General features: G+C 41.9%; 1 protein-coding gene across 3 annotated transcripts in view; it reads right to left on the reverse strand.

Moving 5' to 3' along the window:
* Positions 1-713: 713 nt before the first annotated feature.
* The window catches only part of SGCG (sarcoglycan gamma), a 45,648-nt gene continuing 25,379 nt past the window's right edge, over positions 714-20,982 (reverse strand). For all 3 annotated transcript variants that reach the window (XM_061434965.1, XM_061434968.1, XM_061434966.1), the window contains 5 exons: positions 19,422-19,509; positions 12,424-12,543; positions 11,054-11,126; positions 3,701-3,824; positions 714-1,500 (listed from right to left, as the gene is read on the reverse strand). In XM_061434965.1, the coding sequence (XP_061290949.1) occupies positions 1,327-1,500; positions 3,701-3,824; positions 11,054-11,126; positions 12,424-12,543; positions 19,422-19,509 (579 nt within the window). In that variant the 3' untranslated portion in view covers positions 714-1,326. The remainder of the gene's footprint in view (positions 1,501-3,700; positions 3,825-11,053; positions 11,127-12,423; positions 12,544-19,421; positions 19,510-20,982) is intronic.

The raw sequence follows: 20,982 nt of genomic DNA on the forward strand, positions 1-20,982 counted from the left end.
AGACCAGTTTTCTCTCAGTTCTGAGACTGTGGAAAATGAAACCGATGTTGTATTTCTAGTCATAAATCCTTTAATGGGAAAGTTGCAGTGCTGTTGGTCCCACCACGTCTTGTGCCGTGTAGGGATTCTAACGGGAACGATCAGTAAAACAGACATCAAAACCAACACCTGGCCTTCGGAGTGATGAAGGCATTCCACCGTGTAAGTAAAACCACAAAACCAGAGCATTCATGGGTTCAGTGTGTGCGTCCACTGTATTCATATACAGATCACACAGCCAAGGACGGCAACTGTGAGCAGTGACTCGGTGAAGCGCCACTCCACCCCCGGTCCCTCACCTCTCCTGTGAGGTGAGCACGCGGGCTGGGCAGCGGCGAGCCCCCACCAGCTCGTGGGGCCGTCTTGGTGGGTGACAAAACTCCCCTTGACTTTAGTTTCTCCACCTTTCATGTAGGCATCAGCCTGTCTGTGCAGGTATCAGGTAAACAGGTGATGCAGGTGCAGTGAGACACAGATCTAAGTTTTCCAAAGTGGAAACTGATGTTGAAATGTTAGGGTCCAGTTGAGTTTAATTTTAGTAGATACTGGGTGACCTGTGACTTGACTCATCTGAACCTTTTTTTTTTTTTTTTTATCACCAGCAACTGGGGGAAAAACAGTACTGAACTCAAAAAGAGTTGTGAGGATTAAAGAAAGTAACACACACAGTGAAGTCTATGAAAAATGTAGGTTGATTTTTATTGCTTATGGACTATATAAAGAAACATGATCAGTTGTGTACAATTTACTCCCTGACCACATTCTGAAAGACTAATCAATCTGAACATCCCTTTAAAACTTGAAGATTTTCTTCTGAAACCAGACACACTTTGTGTTGAAATGAATACAGCTCCTGCAGGATTGAGTGACACAGTGGAAAACCTCAGAGAACTCTGGGGCAGCTGGGCAGGACTCAGACTACTCTCACGGGAGGTCAGAGGTCCCCAGCTGAGCATCACGCATCCATACATCCATTCCACACAGCAGCCCGACATCCCATCACAGACCGACACACACAGGACAGGGAAAGTCACATTGGTTATGATGGCAACGAGCCTGTCTGGTGGGATCAACACTTCTTCTGATCCTTGGACTTCTGTGTCTAAGGTCCACTCTGAGATCACAAAGTTTCATGGGAACATTTTCAGTCGTACGTTTGAGCTCCTTTCAAACTCCCACACGCAAACTCAGCTCACTGTTGTCGAGTGGCTCCTGCTGGGAAGGCTGAGGTCTGCACTACTGAGCGTACCGAGACACAGAAGGTGCTCCCTGGGCGATGCTGATGGTTTAGAGGCAGAGGTGACTGTGTTCGTGGCATGTGGTACCCATGCCAGCCACAGACAGGTAGAGCTTCCCATCCAGACACACACAGACCTCGTAGAGCCCCTGGGAGCTGCCCGCGGGCCCCTGGCTCCCGAGAGCCAGCTCCGGCAAACACACAGTTTCCGCGTCGAGCACAACCTGCTTGGGAGAGAGCGAGACAAGATGTGGTCAAGGGGGAGGGAACATGACAAACACGAAACTCAAATGCACCAAATGTTCCAAGTTCTTTCTCTGCATAGAAAATGAAGTAGGCACCTGCCTCGGCTGAAGTCACATTACGATGACCTGATTCTTTCAAAGCCTATTTCTAGTTTCCATCTGGGCAGTGGGGATAAATATTCCTTAGGAACTGGAGGGAAGTCTTTTTTTTTTCTTTTACTCATTGCACTAGGCCAGCTAGGAAAGTGTATGATGTGACGCTCCTTGAAGACCTTTCAGAGTTATCTGGCCAAAATAAATATCATTTTTTGATTCACATTGACTTTGTGTTCCACTTTGACCTTCAACTTCTCCTTCTATTAGGATAAAATACAAGCCGCAGAAGTTGACTCATCTTATTCATTTTACCGTGTGAATGCTGGAATTGCTCATGATATTATTTTCCTAGGAGAGGCAATTAAATTCATCATAATGGCTAGCAACCATTTCTCCAGCTTTTAAAATTTTATTTGCAACTCTGTTGCCTTCTATTAGATACAGGAAGCAGGTGACAGACAACTAAAATAAGAGGGGACCCACTGGACTTTTGTTCCTGCTGCTGCTGCTAAGTCGCTTTACTTGTGTCCGACTCTGTGCGACCCCATAGATGGCAGCCCACCAGGCTTCCCCGTCCCTGGGATTCTCCAGGCAAGAACACTGCAGTGGGTTTCCATTTCCTTCTCCAATGCATGAAAGTGAAAAGTGAGAGTGCAGTCTCTCAGCTGTGTCCGACTCTAGCGACCCCATGGACTGCAGCCCACCAGGCTCCTCCGTCCATGGGATTTGTTCCTAGAGAGGTTTAGTTGAACCAAGATGCACACAAATGGCTGTTGATTGAGTTTTGGAAATCTGTGACAGCTGAAAGAAATTAGAGTCATAGTACAGAGCAACCAAGCCTGAGCCCTGGCAGGATGCTCACTCATCAGAATGAACTAAACTATGTTTGGGAAGCTCCCATGTTCTTCCTCGCCAACAAGGTTGAATCCCACCTTTGTTTTATGTGGCTCTGGTCCCGTCAGGCCAAGCTCTGAATACACTGGCATCCTGGGATGCTGACGTCTCTGGGGGAAGTGCAGGGTGACAGTACAAGTGCATGGCAGGCAGGCTTTGCCCTGGGGTCTGAGTCACCGTCAGAGCAGGAAGTCAAATGGTCTTATGTTTTTTGGAGCAGAACCTATATAGGTTATTGTCTAATGCTTTGCTGCTGCTGCTGTTAGTTACTAAGTTGTGTGAGACTCTTTGTGACGCATGGGCTATAGCGGGCCCAGGCTCCTCTGTCCATGGGATTTCCCAGGCAGGAATACTTGGGTTGACATTCCATTCTCCAGGGGATCTTGCCAAGCCAGAGCTGAACCTGCCTCCTGTGGTCTCCCTCTGCAGCCTCAACCACACCCTCTCTTAATGTTAAATTAGTATCAGTTCAAAATTATCTTTCTGCATTGATGTCTCTTAGCCCTGTGACACAGTGAAGTAGATACTATTTCCGGTACTTGACAAATGAGAGAGGCCCAGAGAGGCCTGTTAATGTCCCTGATTCAAACAGGTAATTGGCGAATTGATTTTACACTAGAAGGATCAATAAATAATAGGGAGCCTGTGCCTTGCTGCCCATTCTGAGAGGGACTCTTATCAGGGATGTTTTATTTCTGGACTGGAGGTTCCAGAGTTTTCTTTATTGCAACTCTTATTTTTCATATTTGACTTTCACTGAACCAGGACTTGATGTGAGCGAGCACCCTGGGTGGTAAAAAAAAAAAAAAAAAAAATAAAGAGTTATCCCTTACAGGTGACCCTCAGGGACAGTTCTACCGAGAGGGTCACTAGGAAGTGGCAGGATGGACATTCTTTGCGAGCTCTGAATGTCCAGGACTTTTTCAAAGCTGAAAACAACAGGAGACTTGATAGTACAAATGCCAAAGAAAGCAGTCTGGATCCAACAGAGACTGCTTTTAACCTTTTTTGGCTTTTCTTTCAGTGTTAATTTTTTTCCTTCTTTCACATTTTCTGTGATGCCTTTCATGACGTCTCTTTGCAAACTGTAATTTGCTGATGCCTTATTGGACGTGAATGTCATCATTACTTAGTAGACATGAGGCTTGTACAATGGGAGCACCCACCACGCACCATCTGATGGACTCACCGTCCCATCACTGCTCTGAAGAACGATGTCCATCTGGGTAAGGGCCTCGATCTTCCCCGCAGGGGCTTGAATGTGAATGCCTTTGGGGGCGTCCATGCTGAGACTCCGTGTTGGGGATTCTAGTCTGAAATGAGGGAAGGAAACCAAGAAAAAATGGCATAAAAAACAGCCACCTCAGGAATCTCCCAACCAATGGAAAATATACTATGTATTTTACTTATTATATTCTTAGAGAACATAAATCTTAGCGAATATAATCAGTAAGACATAGTATCTTCCAATAGAGATAGAGACATATAGAGAATATATATCAGCAAGATATATAGTATATTCATTCATTCTTTAAAAAATTTTTTTAATTAATTTATTTTAATTAGATGCTAATTCCTTTATAATACTGTGGTTTTTGCCATACATGGGAGCCTGGCATGCTGCAGTCCATGGGGTTGGACTGAACAGCTGCTGTTCAGTCACTAAGTCATGTCCAGCTCTTTGCAACCCCATGGACTGTAGCATTCCAGGGTCCTCTATCCTTCACTGTCTCCCAGGTTTGCTGTAACTCATGTCCATTGAGTCAGTGATGCCGTCCAACCATCTCATCCTCTGTCGTCCCCTTCTCCTCCTGCCTTCAATCTTTCCCAGCATCAGGGTCTTTTCCAGTGAGTTAGCTCTTCCCATCAGGTGGCCAAAGTATTGGAGCTTCAGCTCCAGCATCAGTCCTTTCAGTGAATATTCAGGGTTGATTTTCATTGATAAATCCAGAAATAAAGTGGAATAAAGAAATTAACTTCCCATCAATGAGAATCTATGAAATTAATATCCTCTGAAAACTGATGCAAACGTTAGACCATCCCAGCCCTGTGCGGCAGCTCCAGACAGTGTGGTCAGTGGTCTGGCATGCCACACCAAAAGAAAGTGCTACTGGTGAATATTTCTGGAAAACTTTTTTTTTAGCCCAAACCCAAACTTCTTTGGGAAAAAGAGAAATTTAAGGGCAACACATTCATTTGCTACATGTTCACAAAAGTTTGGACTTTGTTGTCTGCTTTTTTATTTTTCCATTTAGGAAGATTACAGGGCACATGCAGCAATTTCTCCTGGAAGAATGATTAACTAATGGAGTTTACAGACAGGGTTGAGACTGGCCTCAGCAGGCCTTGTTTCTGTAAGATTCAGCAGCATCTCTTTGTGATTTAGTCAAACACAGATACAGAACCAGGAACACAGGAGCAGGGAACTTCTCTTATTTGCTTCTGCCTGGAAGCGACTGATGGCATTTCCACCAGATGGCCCAACAGGATCACTGGACAGGCTTTTCAGCTGCTCCAGCCTGACTCAACCAAAAGGCAAAAGGCTGACTTGCTTGGAATGTTTAAAGATCCATGAAAAGGAGAAAAGGACCCATCCCACTGCAGGGTCAGAGTAGGGTGCAGGTGGTAGGAGAAGGAAAGGGTAGCATTTAAGAGGTGAGAAGTGCCTGGTAATGAATGTGCATCTGAAGTGACTGATCGGCATTTAAAATAATTTCTTAATTGAAGTATAGTTGATTTACAATGTTGTGTTAATTAATTTTGGCTGCATAGAAAAGTGACTCGTTATACATACATACATATATATATATATATAATCTTTTATATTCTGTTCCATTGTAGTTTATCACAGAATACTGAGTATAGTTCCCTATGCTACACAGTAGGACCTTGTTGCTTATCCATCCTATATATAATAATCTGCATCTGCTAATCCCAAATTCCCAATCCTTCCCTCCCCCAACTTGCTTGGCACCCACCAGTCTATTCTTTATGTCCTTAAGTGTTTCACAGACAGTTTCATTTGCGTCATATTTTAGATTCCACATATAAGTGATATCCTATATTTGTCTTTCTCTGTTTGGCTTACTTGACTTAGTATGATAATCTCTAGTTGTATCCATGTTGCTGCAAATGACATTATTTCGTTCTTTTTTATGACTAAGTGGTACTGATCAACCTTTAAGTCAGGTGGATTACTACCTTTAATTGGCAGGTTTTCTCATCTACCACTATTTGTTATGGAAAATAAAGCTCCCTTTTCTTATGTCCCTCTCAGTATGTAAGATCTGACCTGTTATACATGTTAAAATATGACTTTGAGTGTTAGAAGCAGAGATATTCCTGGAATGTATTGGTCAAGTTCTGTTGGGTTTAGGTGTTGGGGGAAACACACTGAGCCTGGTCTGCTGATGGAGGCACCTTCTGGCCACTGCTAACTGCCTGCGTCTTTCCTGCCTGGACTGATGGAAGACAGCAGAGGGGAAGGAGGAGGGTGTGAGTACCCTGCACCGCTGGGCCCATTTCAGGGACCCTGGTGAAGGTGAGTCCATTTCCAGGGTCATTCTCAAACCACAAGTGACCTCAACAGGACCAATGACTAGTTGTTAATGTTCTCATAACGCGATGCTCCCAGAAGCAGACTTCCTCCCCTCTGCATCATTTCTATCCTTGAAGATGAAACATTTCAATTCAGCACAGGTTTAGATCCATATTACCAAAAAGGCTAAGATGAGAATGCTCTGAAGTACACATTTCCATGAATGCGTTCAGCATGGTCAGATATCAAAGACCTAACATGGAAAAATAAGTAAGAACAGACAGAGAAATGGTGAGAGAGAAAAACTCTGAGAGGGTGTGTATGTATGTATGTGTGTATGCATATGTGTGTGTTCGTGTGTGTGTGTGCACGCGCGTGTGTGCTTAGTCCTACCAGACGCTGAAATATCTTCTCAAGATCTATGAGATATCTCTGGGTATTTCATACACACTGGGTTGTAGCTTGGAATCTCAGTCTCCATAAAATATTCAAGTCCCAGCCCCTGGTCTCCGTGGAATCCTGCTTTCCCCTTGAGTACCCCTGACTTAGCTTCCACTCCACCATGGGCTTCCCCGGTAGTGCCAGTGGTGAAGAGTCCACCTGCAATGCAGGAGATGCACGAGACCTGGCTTTGATCCCTGGATTGGGAGGATCCCCTGGAGGAGAGCATGGCAACCCACTGCAGTATTCTTGTCTGGAGAATCCCATGGACAGAGGAGCCTGGTGGGTCACAGTCCACGGGTTTGCAAAGAGTCAGACACGACTGAGTGACACATGCAGTGACCATGAATTTTCTACTTGATTACTGGGACCTGGGAATGAATGGGCTTCCTTGGTTTCTACTTATATTTATGAACTGTACTAAGGAAACCAACATTTACAAGTGTTTGAAATGGGAACAAATACTTCCATGTCTGTTCATTTTACTGATCTAATGAAGAAACATATCTGTTACTGTGTCCTGGGCATGGTTTCCACCATCACATCCCTACTGGTCTGTAGGGGCTTTGCAGTTTGCCCCACTGCATCCACATCTACTGATTCCTTAAGTTTCCGTTCAAGAGCTTTCCTATCTGTGACTTCATCTCAGATCACCCTAGGAAGAGTTACACTCTTTCTCCTACTTCCTCACTATCGTTTTGCACCTTCATCACAATGAATGATGTCATTGTAACTTGTTTGCACGTTTCTTTCTTCCAACAGACTCTAAACTCACTAAGGTCAGGGACCATGCCTTTTATCACTGTGGAACCAGCATCTATATAGACTCTGGCACGTAAACACACTTTATACATTTTTGCTGAATTTTTTTTAAAAAGATTGAATTATATCATGCATAAATGAGAATTAGCTTTAAAATGGTATGTTACAGTTCATGCTTCTCTTGAGGATGACCTTGCCCTAAGAAATGTAAATCTAGCTTAAATACAAGTCAATTATATACTTTTCTTAAAGAAAATAACTGTTATGCTTTCATAACTACCATTTGAGCAAATACCAAACTTTAAATTGTGATATTTAAACATGTATATTTCAGAGGTCTTTTTACAAATGATCTTCATGATCTTAACCCAACAACATCCACAAAGTTTTCATAGGTCAGTTAAGATATTCCAGAATCGATCTCCTTTTACTCAGGCCAGGAATAGTAATCCTACTGGACATAGACATAAAAAGGGAAGGACAGGTGATAGCACAAACTCACAGAAGACAGTACAGCTCTCACGCACTCAGTCAGCAGAGTCTGGAGGTAAATCAGGGAGTGAATCACTAAAGGCTTCCCCTGCGTGGTGGAAGGTGGGAACACAGCGTACACTGGCTTTGGAGCCAGAGCTGTTGAGTCATCAGTTGGCTGCCTTTTTTCCTTTGTGTCTTAGAATGTGCTCCTACCTTGAGCTCAGTGTTCTCTTTTGTAAAATGGGGATTGAGTTGATGCTTTTCAGGTCGAGCTGACGAGGAAACGAGAGAAATTATGTGACAGTACAGACGCATTTCCTGGCAGTGGCAGGCATTCGAAACCTGTTAGTTCATGTCTTCCATCCAAACCCCATTCCTCAAGCAATTCCTTATAATTTCATTATGTTCTCAGTCACTCTGGTTGTAACACTTGGGTTATGGAATGTTCCCTTAGTGTCACGTTTTAGAAAGCCAGAGAATACTGAAAGGCCTGCTGTAGAAGCCAGAAAATTTATTTCCTAAAGGGAAAAATGTAAGACGAATTGTTTAATAATGAGGCCCATACTTTTAAAACAGTGACGTTCACTGCAAAGAGTGGTTTGGCAGCTCTACAATTTATATTATTTTTAATAACAAAATTTTTCTCATGGCATTATTTTTTAAGAGATTGAATCATGTTTCTTTCCTACAAAGATAAAATGCTCTTCTTCCCCAATATTGATCTCATGGTCCTTTATCAAAATCAATGAAACTGTTACAATTTAATTATAGTCACAATCTAATTTTATGCTGCAAATGTTCTCTAAGTGGGTAAGATGAATTGAACTCTCACTTGCTTTAGATTAATGTTTAATTAGACATTAACGTTAAGTGAAATGCCAAATTTCCTAACTCCAATTCCATTTGGTATGAATATCTAGTTGGTATAATAATGATAATAAAAATGATTATTTGTATTCCACTTTCAGTTTACAAAACATTTTTAACTTCATAGCTTATTAAATCTTCCCCAGAATACTGAGATATATAATACTACCAATGTTTTATGATGAAATATAGCCTCAAAGGGTTAGTTTGGCCAAGGTCACCAGGCTTGTTTGTAAAGCTGGGGTTCCTACTGTACATTATTCCCCTATTATACATAATATATTAGAATGTGCTAGTTGACCTGAATATTTTTCCAGTTCAAATTCTAAATGTGACTTTAAGTGACACTGTAGACTTGAAGACACTTGTTTTTAAAACTACTGTTTGTTTTTGTTACAAAGCACAAATATACTATTGGAATAAACAGTTACAGCAGTAAAGGACATTCAGTAGCCAGTGATACGGTGAAATACACACAGGCACACACACAGAGACTCTGTATAAAGAATAAACACATATGGAACGAGGTGATTTTATACATTCTGATATTGCATAGAGATATGCCAAAGGTTGAGGATATTGTGCCAGTCACAAAAGGACACATACTGTACGATCCCACTTAAACAACGTGCCGAGAGCCCTCAGACCCATAGACACAGAGCGAAGGGTGGTGGCGTGCAGGGCTTGGGGAAGGGGACAGGAGTTAGTGTTTAAGGGGCGTGGAGTTTCAGTTTTGCAAGACGTAAAGAATTCTGGCGACTGGAGGTAGGGATGGTTGACAACAATGAGCCTGCCATAGGCTTTTGAACTGTACGTTTAAAAGTGGTTAAGAAGGTAAAATTTATGTGCATTTTGTCACAGATGAAAAAAGATATATCAAAGTTTTCCAATTTCTTTGCATATATGGATTCATCACGTTCTCAGTTTGTAATGCTCTTGTCTCTACTCACAGTGCACATATTTTAAAAATGTAATGTAAACTGAAATTTCTGAGAATGCCTTTTGGACATTTTATAGCCCATATAGGACACAATTCTCTTTCTCTAAAAGGTGCCATTGTTTTACCTCAGCTGATGATTTTCAGGGAAGAACGATGGGTTGGTGAGCCGAAGCATGAGGACAAGGAGACGTCCATGGGTGTCCAAGGTCAGGAGGGGCACCCCAGTCAGGTGGGACAAGGTGTGTGGGAGTGTGGAGCTTGGGGCTGGCAGCTGCTGGGTCTCAGGATGAGTGAGCAGAGGTGCCCAGGGTGCCAGTCTAGGGGGCCCCACGGAGACTAGGTCACAGGCCAAGTGCCCCGGGAGCATTCTGGACTTTCCTATGGCTGACATGGAGTCAATGAAGCATTTTTAAATAGCTGCATTTACACCCCTACTTTAATAGCAACGCTATTCACAGTAACCAGAAACTGTGGAAACCACCTCAATGTCCATCGACAGGTGAAGGGATAAAGATGCTGTGGTATATTTACACACACACACACAATGGAATATTATTCAGTTACACAAAAGAGTGAAATAATGCTGTATGCAGCTGTATGGATGGGCCTAGAGATTATACTACTCTCTAGTACATATTCTAGTCAGACAAAGACAAATGCCATAGGATGTCACTTATGTGTGCTGTGGGCTCAGTCACGTCCGAGTCATTGCGACCCTTTGAACTGTAGACCGCCAGGCTCCTCTGTCCATGGGATTTTTCAAGCAATAGTCTAGAATATTGGAGTGGGTTGCCATGTCATCCTCCAAGGGATCTTCCCCACCCAGGGATCAAACCCGCATCTCCCGTGTCTCCTGCATCTCAAGCAGATTCTTTACCTGCTGAGCCATCGATGATGCCACTTGTATGTGGAATCTCGAATATGACACAATGAACTCATCTACTAAACACAAACAGACCCACAAACATAGGGAACAGACCTGTGGCTGTCAAGGGGAAGAGTGGTGATGGAGGGAGAGAAGGATTGGGAGTTTGGGGTTAACAGATGCAAACTGCTATATACAGGATGGATAAACAAAAAGGTCTTACTGTAGAGCACAGGGAACTATATTCAATATCCTGTGGTAAACCATAATAGAAAATAAAAAACAAAACTTTTAAGTTTGTAAAGTATAAATATGTTCTGAACTATACATTTAAAAATGGTTACAATGATACATTTTATATGCGTATTTTTACCACAATAAAAAAAAAGCTAGGAAAAAATAAATAAAATAGTGCCATTTAGCCAAGTCCCTGAGGTTTCCTGGAGGAGGAACTAGTCTACCAGAACAGTGCAGGCTGCCCTGGGGCAGGGGCAGGGCTGGTCACCAGGCCTGCGTCTCAGAGACGGGAAGACGGGACGCGCACAAGGATGTTCACCCCTGGATTCTGTCAGAAATGACCTGTCATGGGTGGAAGGTCATCAGAATGAGGAACCACCTGGTAGCATCTGCTGAAGCGTCTGAACAAAACTCTTACCTGAGGTCCTGGGGTGGGTCGGGTCTTACGAGGGGCGTCTCCACCGAATGTTCAAAAAGAGCCCCTTCAGGCCCTAAACACAAACCAAAGGTGCAGCATTCTTACAAAAGTAAACAACGGCCAACAGATCAAGCCTCTATACTGCATTTTACGGGACGTGTAGGTTCTGATTGTTGACTGTATAGACGTTTGAGTTGTGGGATAACATAGGCATAACTGCTTTCCTGCTTTTCCAAGAACACCACGATTTCACTAGGTTCCTATAAACAAAATATGATTTTTAAAGCAGTTGCAAATCCCAGGTTTGTTTTGACTTTTTATTTTGTATTGGGGTATAGCCGATGAACAATGTTGTGGTAGTTTCACGTGGACAGAAAAGGGACTCAGCCTTACATATACACGTATCCATTCTCCCCCAGACTCCCCTCCCAGCCACATAACATTGAACAGAGTTCCCTGGGCTATACAGTAGGTCCTTGTTGGTTATCCATTTTAAATATAGCAGTGTGTACATGTTCATCTCAAACTCCCTAAGTATCCTTTTCCCCCATCCTTCTCCTCCCCCCAGCAACCATAAACTCACTCTCTAAGTCTGTGAGTCTCTTTCTGTTTTGTAAGTAAGTTCATTTGTATCATTTCTGTTTAGATTACACATATAAGGGATGTCATATCATATTTCTTCTTCTCTGTCTGACTTACTTGATTTAATATAACACTCTTTAGGTCCATCTATGTTACTGCAAATGGCATTATTTCGTTCTTTTTAATGGCTGAGTTAGATTCCATTGTATATACATACCTCATCTTTATCCATTCCTCTGTTGATGGACACTTAGGTTGCTTCCAAATCGTGGCTATTATAAACAGTGCTGCCGTGAACACTGGGGTGTACGTATCTTTCCTACTCAGGCTTATTTTAAAACCAGAAAGCAACTGTTGTTTAGTCGCTAAGTCCTGTCCGAGTCTTTTGCGACACTATGGACTATAGTCAGCCAGGCTCCTCTGTCCATGCAATTTCCCACGCAAGACTGCTAGAGTGGGTTGCCATTTCCTTCTCCAGGGGATTTTCCTGACTCAGGGATCGAACCCAAGTCTCCTGCATTGGCAGGCTTGTTATTTACCACTGAGCCACCTGGGAAGCCCCCTAGTTAATAATACTGTAGGTATATTTGAAAGTTGCTAAGACAGTGCATCTTAAAAGTTCTCATAACAAGAAAATAAATTTGTAAATATGTGTGGTGATGGACATTAACTAGACTTAGTGTGGATCATTTCACGATATATATGAATATTGAATCACCATACTGTATACCTGAAGCTAATGTTGTTTGTCAATTATTCCTTAATCAAAAATTAAGAGCTATACCTACCTGTTACTCGAAGTTTATCTGTACCAACCATGACTTTCTCTTCATCCACAGTGAACAGTGGCTTGCCATCCTTGGAGTGGATCTGAAACTGCTGACTCTGGACCTCTACCATTTGGGGACCTAAAGAATTAATTAAAACAGCTTATTATAAAGTGTTTACTCTATGCAGTGTTACAAACTCTACTTTTACATGTGCTGTCACGCAGTAGTACCAAATTACTAAACATTTAGGATTTGTCACCAATAGTTTATTTTTTTTAATTCTGTGATTAAATTTTAAGTCTTAACCCTAAATCTTATTAAAATTAATTTAGGTCACATGTGTGTTAGTATATATCAAATATATGTATGAATGAATTATTTAAAAATTAATTTTTTCCAGTTTTTAAAACCTGCCAAAAATAATATAATTCTTCTATGCAGATTACTTAAATTGCTATTCTTTTGCATATCAACAACTGAGGATTTTGTTTTCTGAAATGTGAGATCTGTGAAAGACCATCTCGGTGACCAAAGTTAACCCAGGCAATGAGTCACTCGGATTCTCGCCTCTGCCCTACCCCTCACCTCCTACTCCTTGGAGAAAACAGACATCACCATGGAAATACACCCTCCAACTTCTGCCCTTCCCCTTCATCCCAGACATTTCTGTCTCCTCCACATCTTCTATTTCAGGGACAGGGCATCACTTTGTCCTCCAAGTTGACTCCTTTCTCATGAACTTTAGACCCACTGTGAGCAACCCATGACTGACTCAGCAGATGTTTGTTTCATGGATGCTTCTAGGGCCAGGCATTGTGATGCTGTACGTTTGGTGGGTGAGATCTTGTTCAGTCTCCCTCATTGGTGCACATCATTCTATGTCTCCTAATTTCTCTGTGCTTCTTGTTCTTCCAACCCTGCACCTTAACCCAGCATGAAGGATTAACGCTGGATTAATCTCTCTTGATTACCTGTCTGCCCTGGTGGCTCAGACGGTAAAACATCTGTCTACAATGTGGTAGACCGGGGTTGGATCCCTGGGTTGGGAAGATCCCCTGGAGATGGAAATGGCAATCCACTCCAGGACTATTGCCTGGAAAATCCAATGGACAGAGGAGTCTGGTAGGCTACAGTCCATGCAGTCACAAAGAGTCAGACACAACTGAGTGACTTCACTTTACTTCACTAATCTCTCTAGAACACAGCATTCAGCATTTGTTCAAGTGTTCCTGAATTCTTTTGTTGGCTCTATAGTCTTATCTAGAAAAGTAAGTTTATTGTCAAATGGATACTTGACAGGGAGGCCTGGTGTGCTACAATTCATGTGGTCGAAAAGAGTCAGACACGACTGAGCGACTGAACTGAACTGAACTGAACTGAAAGCTTTTGTGTATGTGTCCCTGTGTCCCTCACAGCATTCATTCAAGTTGAGGGGGACCTGCTAGAAATTAAATAGAAGTTTTCCAATAATACATTAATCAGTTTTGGATATTGTCACAATACATATTCTGATCTGTACCTCAAAACCCTCCACATACATGCTTCATTTAAATATGTGTATGTGTGTGTATGCGTATGTTATAAAGTGGAAGTGATTTTTTTCCCCCTCTATGTTTTCTCTGTTCTCTTTAGGAAGGCTCGCTTTATTTTTTGTTAGTTGCCTGTATTTTTGCTCTTCTTAGCTTTCCCCCAAACTCAGTTACCCTGTGACTCAGTGTCACTATTTATCTCTTCTGGGTCACGGATATATCTGATGTATTTATCATATAAACATTGATCTGCATTAAGTGATGAATTTAAAGTTATTTGAGCTTAAAATCAAGATGAAAAAACCGGAGTAATATATCCAGTAAGAGTTCACTGTTTAGCTCCCTGCAGGTTCATATGACAATTTGAGGGAAATTTATTAAGTAAAAGGGCTCAACTAAATGACCTATTTTTTCTGTAACCATTACTTCATATATATTGTTGAAATATTCAACAAATGAGTTTAGCTGCAGAGTTTTCATGAGTAACAGAGCCAAGCAAACTGTCAAATCAAAGAAAATGCAGGAGAGTGAGTCTCTCCCATTCAATACAAATTTGTTTTATGTTTTTTATGTTCAAAGTTCTGTGCTAAGAATTTAATATATATGAATGAGTGAGATGCAGATGCAATTCACAGTCCACTGAGGACAACAGAATGTAAGCCCAGGGCAATGTGATAAGTGCCATGAGACGAACATGGACAGTGTCCAGTGAGAACCCAACAAGGAATTCCTGACACCCTGGGAGGAGAATGTCTGGGCTGACCTGGAAGCATCAGTGTCTCCCTGATGAGGGGAGAATGAGACTTTCCAGGTAGAGGGGCTACCCAGCAAAGGCACAGAGGTGAATAAAATTCCATCTTCATTTAATAAAAAATATAGACACTGAAACATGTTTAGTGTTTAAACATGTTTCTGTTTTCCACTTCAAAAGAAACTGTTCTCCACGTGACAACAAGCTCGCCATAGGAATAAATCACCTCTTAAAATAACTGTTTATAACTAAATCTTCTAACTCTTATTAATAGTCTACTAGATTTTATAACCTTAGTGGGTGTGCATTAGAGGTGAACACATCACCCTCATTTGCAGCCACGTCCTTTAAGAAACAAAACTCAAATACTTTTTTCATGATGAAGAAAGAGCTATTTGGTAAAATAAAATTTCTAATGAAAGGCTTTGTTTCAAACAAAGAGGGAAATAAATAAAAGATAAAGGAAGTAAATAAAGGCAGGTTTTATGGTCTGATGAATTCAGTTTGTGAAACTGGCCCAAGGGTTTTTCTTGTAAAAACACAATCAAATTCTCCCTAACTCACAATATACCCCATTAACGTTGCCCCTCCCCACTATGCTAGCTTTAACTTAAGAGAGCATCATTTAAAAACAAACAGCACAAAGTCCTTTAGGAAGGTTTTATTCTACCGCTGCAAATATGGTACCGGACAAATACTGGCCTGGAAGTAGAAAACTGCAGTTAAGTTCACTCTACTAATTTTTTAGAGTAATCTTGCATTATTTAGTTCAGCTTTATAAGCCTGGAGTCAATGACCCTTATCTGTGTAGCTTGACTCTAATCTTTAGGCTAGTCTTTTACATCTACACGCATGAGTCCACGGACCTAAATAATGAGGAAAGGGCTCCAGTCCTGTTTACAGCAGCACTGTGGATGAACCCCTTGTTTTTAAAAATTTATTTTACTGAAGTAGAGTTGATTTACGATATTGTAACTTCTGCTGTAAAGTGATTCAGTTATATATATATATACACACACACATTTTCATATTCTTTTCCATTACGGTTTATTGTTGTTTTTGTTGTTTAGTTGCTAAGTCGTGTCTAACTTCATGTTGTAACCTCATGGACTGTAGCTCGACAAGCTCCCCTGTTCATGGGATTCTCCAGGCAAGAATACTGGAGTGGGTTGCCATTTCCTTCTCCAGGGGATCTTCCCAACCCAGGTATCAAACCCGTATCTCCTACAAATTGGCAGGTGGATTCTTTACCACTGAGCCACCAGGGAAGCCCTATGGTTGATTACAGGATATTGAATATAGTTCCCTGTGCTATACAGTAGAACCTTGCTGTTCATGCCTTCTCTAGGTAATAGTTTGCATCTACTAACCCCAGCTGGAGAGGGCATTGGCACCCCACTCCAGTACTCTTGCCTGGAAAATCCCATGGATGGAGGAGCCTGGTAGGCTGCAGTCCATGGGGTGGCAAAGAGTGGGACACGACTGAGCGACTTCACTTTCACGCATTGGAGAAGGAAATGGCAACCCACTCCAGTGTTCTTGCCTGGAGAATCCCAGGGACGGGGGAGCGCGACTTAGAAGCAGCAGCAGCTAACCCCAACCACCCAATCCATTCCTCTTCCCAGTCCCCTCCCCCATGGCAACCATAATCTGTTCTCTATGTCTGTGAGCCTGTTTTTGTTTTGTATATATCACTTGTGTCATATTTTATAATTTTTTTTTAGATTCAAAATATAACTGATATCATATGGTATTTGCCATATCTCTTTGGGACTTGCCTCTTGAGAAATTTGTATGCAGGTCAGGAAGCAACAGTTAGAACTGGACATGGAACAACACACTGGTTCCAAATAGGAAAAGGAGTATGTCAAGGCTGTATATTGTCACCCTGTTTATTTAACTTGTATGCAGAGTACATCATGAGAAACACTGGACTGGAAGAAACACAAGCTGGAATCAAGATTGCCGGGAGAAATATCAATAACCTCAGATATGCAGATGACACCACCCTTATGGCAGAAAGTGAAGAGGAACTCAAAAGCCTCTTGATGAAAGTGAAAGTGGAGAGTGAAAAAGTTGGCTTAAAGCTCAACATTCAGAAAATGAAGATCATGGCATCCGGTCCCATCACTTCATGGGAAATAGATGGGGAAACAGTGGAAACAGTGTCAGACTTTATTTTTCTGGGCTCCAAAATCACTGCAGATGGTGACTGCAGCCATGAAATTAAAAGACTCTTACTCCTTGGAAGGAAAGTTATGACCAATAGAATAGATAGCATATTCAAAAGCAGAGACATTACTTTGCCAACAAAGTTTCGTCTAGTCAAGGCTATGGTTTTTCCTGTGGTCATGTATGGATGTGAGAGTTGGACTGTGAAGAAGGCTGAGCACCGAAGAATTGATGCTTTTGAACTGTGGTGTTGGAGAAGGCTCTTGAGAGTCCCTTGGACTGCAAGGAGATCCAACCAGTCCATTCTGAAAGAGATCAGCCCTGGGATTTCTTTGGAAGGAATGATGCTAAAGCTGAAACTCCAGTACTTTGGCCACCTCATGTTAAGAGTTGACTCATTGGAAAAGACTTTGATGCTGGGAGGGATTGGGGGCAGGAGGAGAAGGGGACGACAGAGGATGAGATGTCTGGATGGCATCACTGACTCGATGGACTTGAGTCTGAGTGAACTCCGGGAGTTGGTGATGGACAGGGAGGCCTGGCGTGCTGCGATTCATGGGGTCGCAAAGAGTCGGACACGACTGAGCGACTGATCTGATCTGATCACTTTAGTATGACAACCTCTAGGTTCATTCGTGTTGCTGCAGATGGTATTATTTTGTTCTTTTCTGTGGCGGAATAAATAGTATTCCATTGTGCATATATGCCACATCTTCTTTATCCATCATCCACTGATGGACACTTATGCTGTTTCCATGTTTTGACTGTTGTGCATAATGCTGCTAACCCCTTGATTTTTATTCATGACTTTTTTTGTTGAAGTTCTCTCCTCTGTTTTGGCTGCTAAATTTTGAATCTGTTTCCCACCCATGATCCTCTCCATGACCCCAAATCCCTTGTGGTGTAGCTCAGACTTATACCTGAACCCCAGTGCACTTTGGAACTCCCTAGACAGGCCATCTTACCCCAGTCCGTCTCCTAGAACTCTCTCCCAGCTGGTTTTTCAGCCCATCCCATACTACACAATCTTTCATTCACTCCTCTATTCATTCATTCAATAAGTATTTATTGAAAACACCTACTAAGTATATGAGTGGCCTGAATTAAGAACTGTGATAATGACTGAATAGAATAACCTAACTACAATATTTGAGTATAACATAATCAAGTTATTATATATGTACATTCTTTGGAATATTATTAAAATATTGCCATTGAAACAGCATATTAAAAAGCAGAGATGATACTTTGCCAACAAAGGTCGATCTAGTCAAAGCTATGGTTTTTTCATTGGTCATGTATGGATGTGAGAGTTGGACTATAAAGAAAGCTGAGCACTAAAAAATTGATGCTTTTGAACTGTGGTGTTGGAGAAGACTCTTGAGAATTCCTTGGATTGCAAGGAGATCCAACCAGTCCATCCTAAAGGGGATCAGTCCTGAATATTCATTGGAAGGACTGATGCTGAAGCTGAAGCTCCAATACTTTGGCCACCTGATGCGAAGAACTGACTCATTTGAAAAGACCCTGATGCTGGGAAAGATTGAAAGCAGTAGGAGAAGGGGACGACAGAAGATGAGATGATTGGATGGCATCACCAACTCAATGGACATGAGTTTGAATAAACTCTGGGAGTTGGTGATGGACAGGGAGATCTGGCGTGCTGCAGTCCATGGGGTCTCAAAGAGTCAGACATGACTGAGTAACTGAACTGAACTGGTAAATGTATATATATATATACATTTATATATATATTATATATATACATACACATTATATATATATGTAGTACAAATATATATTCCTTTCACCATCTGTTTGCTCTTTTGTTATTTCTTCCATTGATACTTATTCTTCTAATCATTTTGCTCTCTGTGCAAGATTCCATGGGACCTTGCTTCCATGTGACCATATTCTCTGATCTTATTCGTTGATCAGATGGGTGTACAAGGCTCACCCAAGGGCAGTTGATTGGACAGAGTGATTGGGCCAATTAGGGTACTTTGTTGTGAGTTCAGAATTGAAGACACTGAAGACTAAGTTGGCTGGTGTTGAGAACTACAGTCAACCAGAGGAAGGACCAGAGAGTCCTGTGGAGTTAGGACTGATGTAATCACAATACCCAAGTGAAAATCATGGGCAAACACACACAGAAAGGAAGGAAACATGGTGGAGAGAAGGATGGGGAGAGAAAGATGGAGGAGGAATACTTTGACTCTCAGCCCCGGGTCTTTTTTTCCTTGAGCTCAACTACTTTGTTTTCTGTTCTCTGTCTCTGCAAGATGGTTTTGTATCCTGCAGTAGTCACTGTGCTTCTTGTACTACCTGAAACGGTCCTCTATTTCTTGGAATCAAAATAACTTCAATTAAAATACTTCAGACTGTCCTCCCACCAGGTGAGTGACTCTCTATGGTCGACACAGCATGATACTTAGAAAACTCACACTCTGATTGCTCATAAATAACTCTGAACCCTTTAGAAGAGAAAAACAAATATATCCATTTGGCACAACTGCTCGTGGACCACACACACACTCAAAGCACTCTGATGAAGCTCAACTTACCCACTTTTAACCGGCCTGTGACTTCTCCTTCCGTGTTGCGTGCATTCATGGTCACATTCTGTGTAGACTGCAGAAGCAGAGATGAGTCCTAAAAATGGATTCACACAGTGAGCCAAATGTATACTATCTAAAATGACTATACCTTTACATTTGTATATAAATTGAGGATTTATAGAAAATAATTTTTCTGATATCACAGATCCTGTGAGCCTATAAACTGCGGCTAAATTTTTTTAAACTTGGATTGTATTATGTGAATGGGGTAAATGCATTAAATTATTTCCCCACAAAATATAAATAACCTCATGGGTTTACAGAGCCCATGTACATTTTATAATACACCAGGTCCATTCTCAATGTGAAGATCTGAAACAATTAAATTTTAGTCAGTGTTTGTTCGGTCTTTTCAAAAAGATTTCTCACAATTTATGTTCAGGATATGATATATTTTAAAAGATAAATCAGAGAATGTTTAGCTTTTCTATAATAAAGACTGTATTACTTATTTTCAAAACACAAAAGCCTTCTCACAATTTCAAGAGCTTTTAAAATCTGCTGGATGCCTACGCTTTTAGAGCTCTTTGTTGGAAGATAAAGTGGCTTTATGAGCATGTAAGTGGGGTCACAGTCTGAATGGGGGCTTTGTTTCACAGAAGATTGCTGGCTCTTATGTAAACAGTTTTCTTCAAAAGAATGCAGTAATTCGGCTGTTGGATTCAGGTGGGTTTATGTCACTCAGAGGGAACCAAATATCTTCCAAAGTTGTGGAGGAATGGTGCATTGTTTTTTTTTTCCCAGAAGAAAAGAAGTTTTAGGAGCACTTTGGACGTCTGGCTGGTTAGAAATTCTCCAATTTGCTTTGTGGAAGCACATGGGTTTACCAGCGTCTCACCTTTTATCCAATGGTGTGAGCTTACTACTTGTTTTTGCTTTGTTATGAAATAACTAGTATGATAATAAAAGCTAACAATTCACCAAAGATTTTGGCCATCCATCCTCTCATTTACCTCCACACTTTGGAGGAGGTAGCTTTATTCCTCATCTAGAGGTGAGGAAATTGAGTTCAAAGAGATTAAATGACAGTTCTCCCACGGTCACAGCCAGCAAGTCACAGTTCCATGATGGAGCCCAGTCTTCAGGTGCCAACGTCCAGGCCCTTGTTTTTTTTTTCTTTTTATCATTCTCCCTGAAAGGGAGGACACGGCTGCAGTCAGGGCTGCGGGGCCCACCCCCGGGCATGGACACAGTCAGCTGTCGGGGGAACCACTCTGCCTGTCTCATGGATGCTTTCCAACTCCCCTCTCCCCACTTTTTTTTTCTGGCTTCCACCTCAGGGGCTGGAAATGCTAATTGCTTTCTCAGCCTGTCTTTGGGGAGGGAGACCCAAGTGACACAACTCTGGTCAATGAGATGAAAAAAACCTGCTGGGGGTGGGGCTGGGGTTTCTGGGCAAGGTTTGGGGTGTGACCCTGCTGGTCACTCACTGTGTGCCCGGGCACACCAAGACACATGGCCAGGGAGCCATGCAATGTCAGTGCAGACATCCTTTTCATTAGAAACG

This window comes from Bos javanicus, chromosome 12 (assembly GCF_032452875.1).
Source record: "Bos javanicus breed banteng chromosome 12, ARS-OSU_banteng_1.0, whole genome shotgun sequence".
Classification (NCBI taxonomy): Eukaryota; Metazoa; Chordata; class Mammalia; order Artiodactyla; family Bovidae; genus Bos; species Bos javanicus.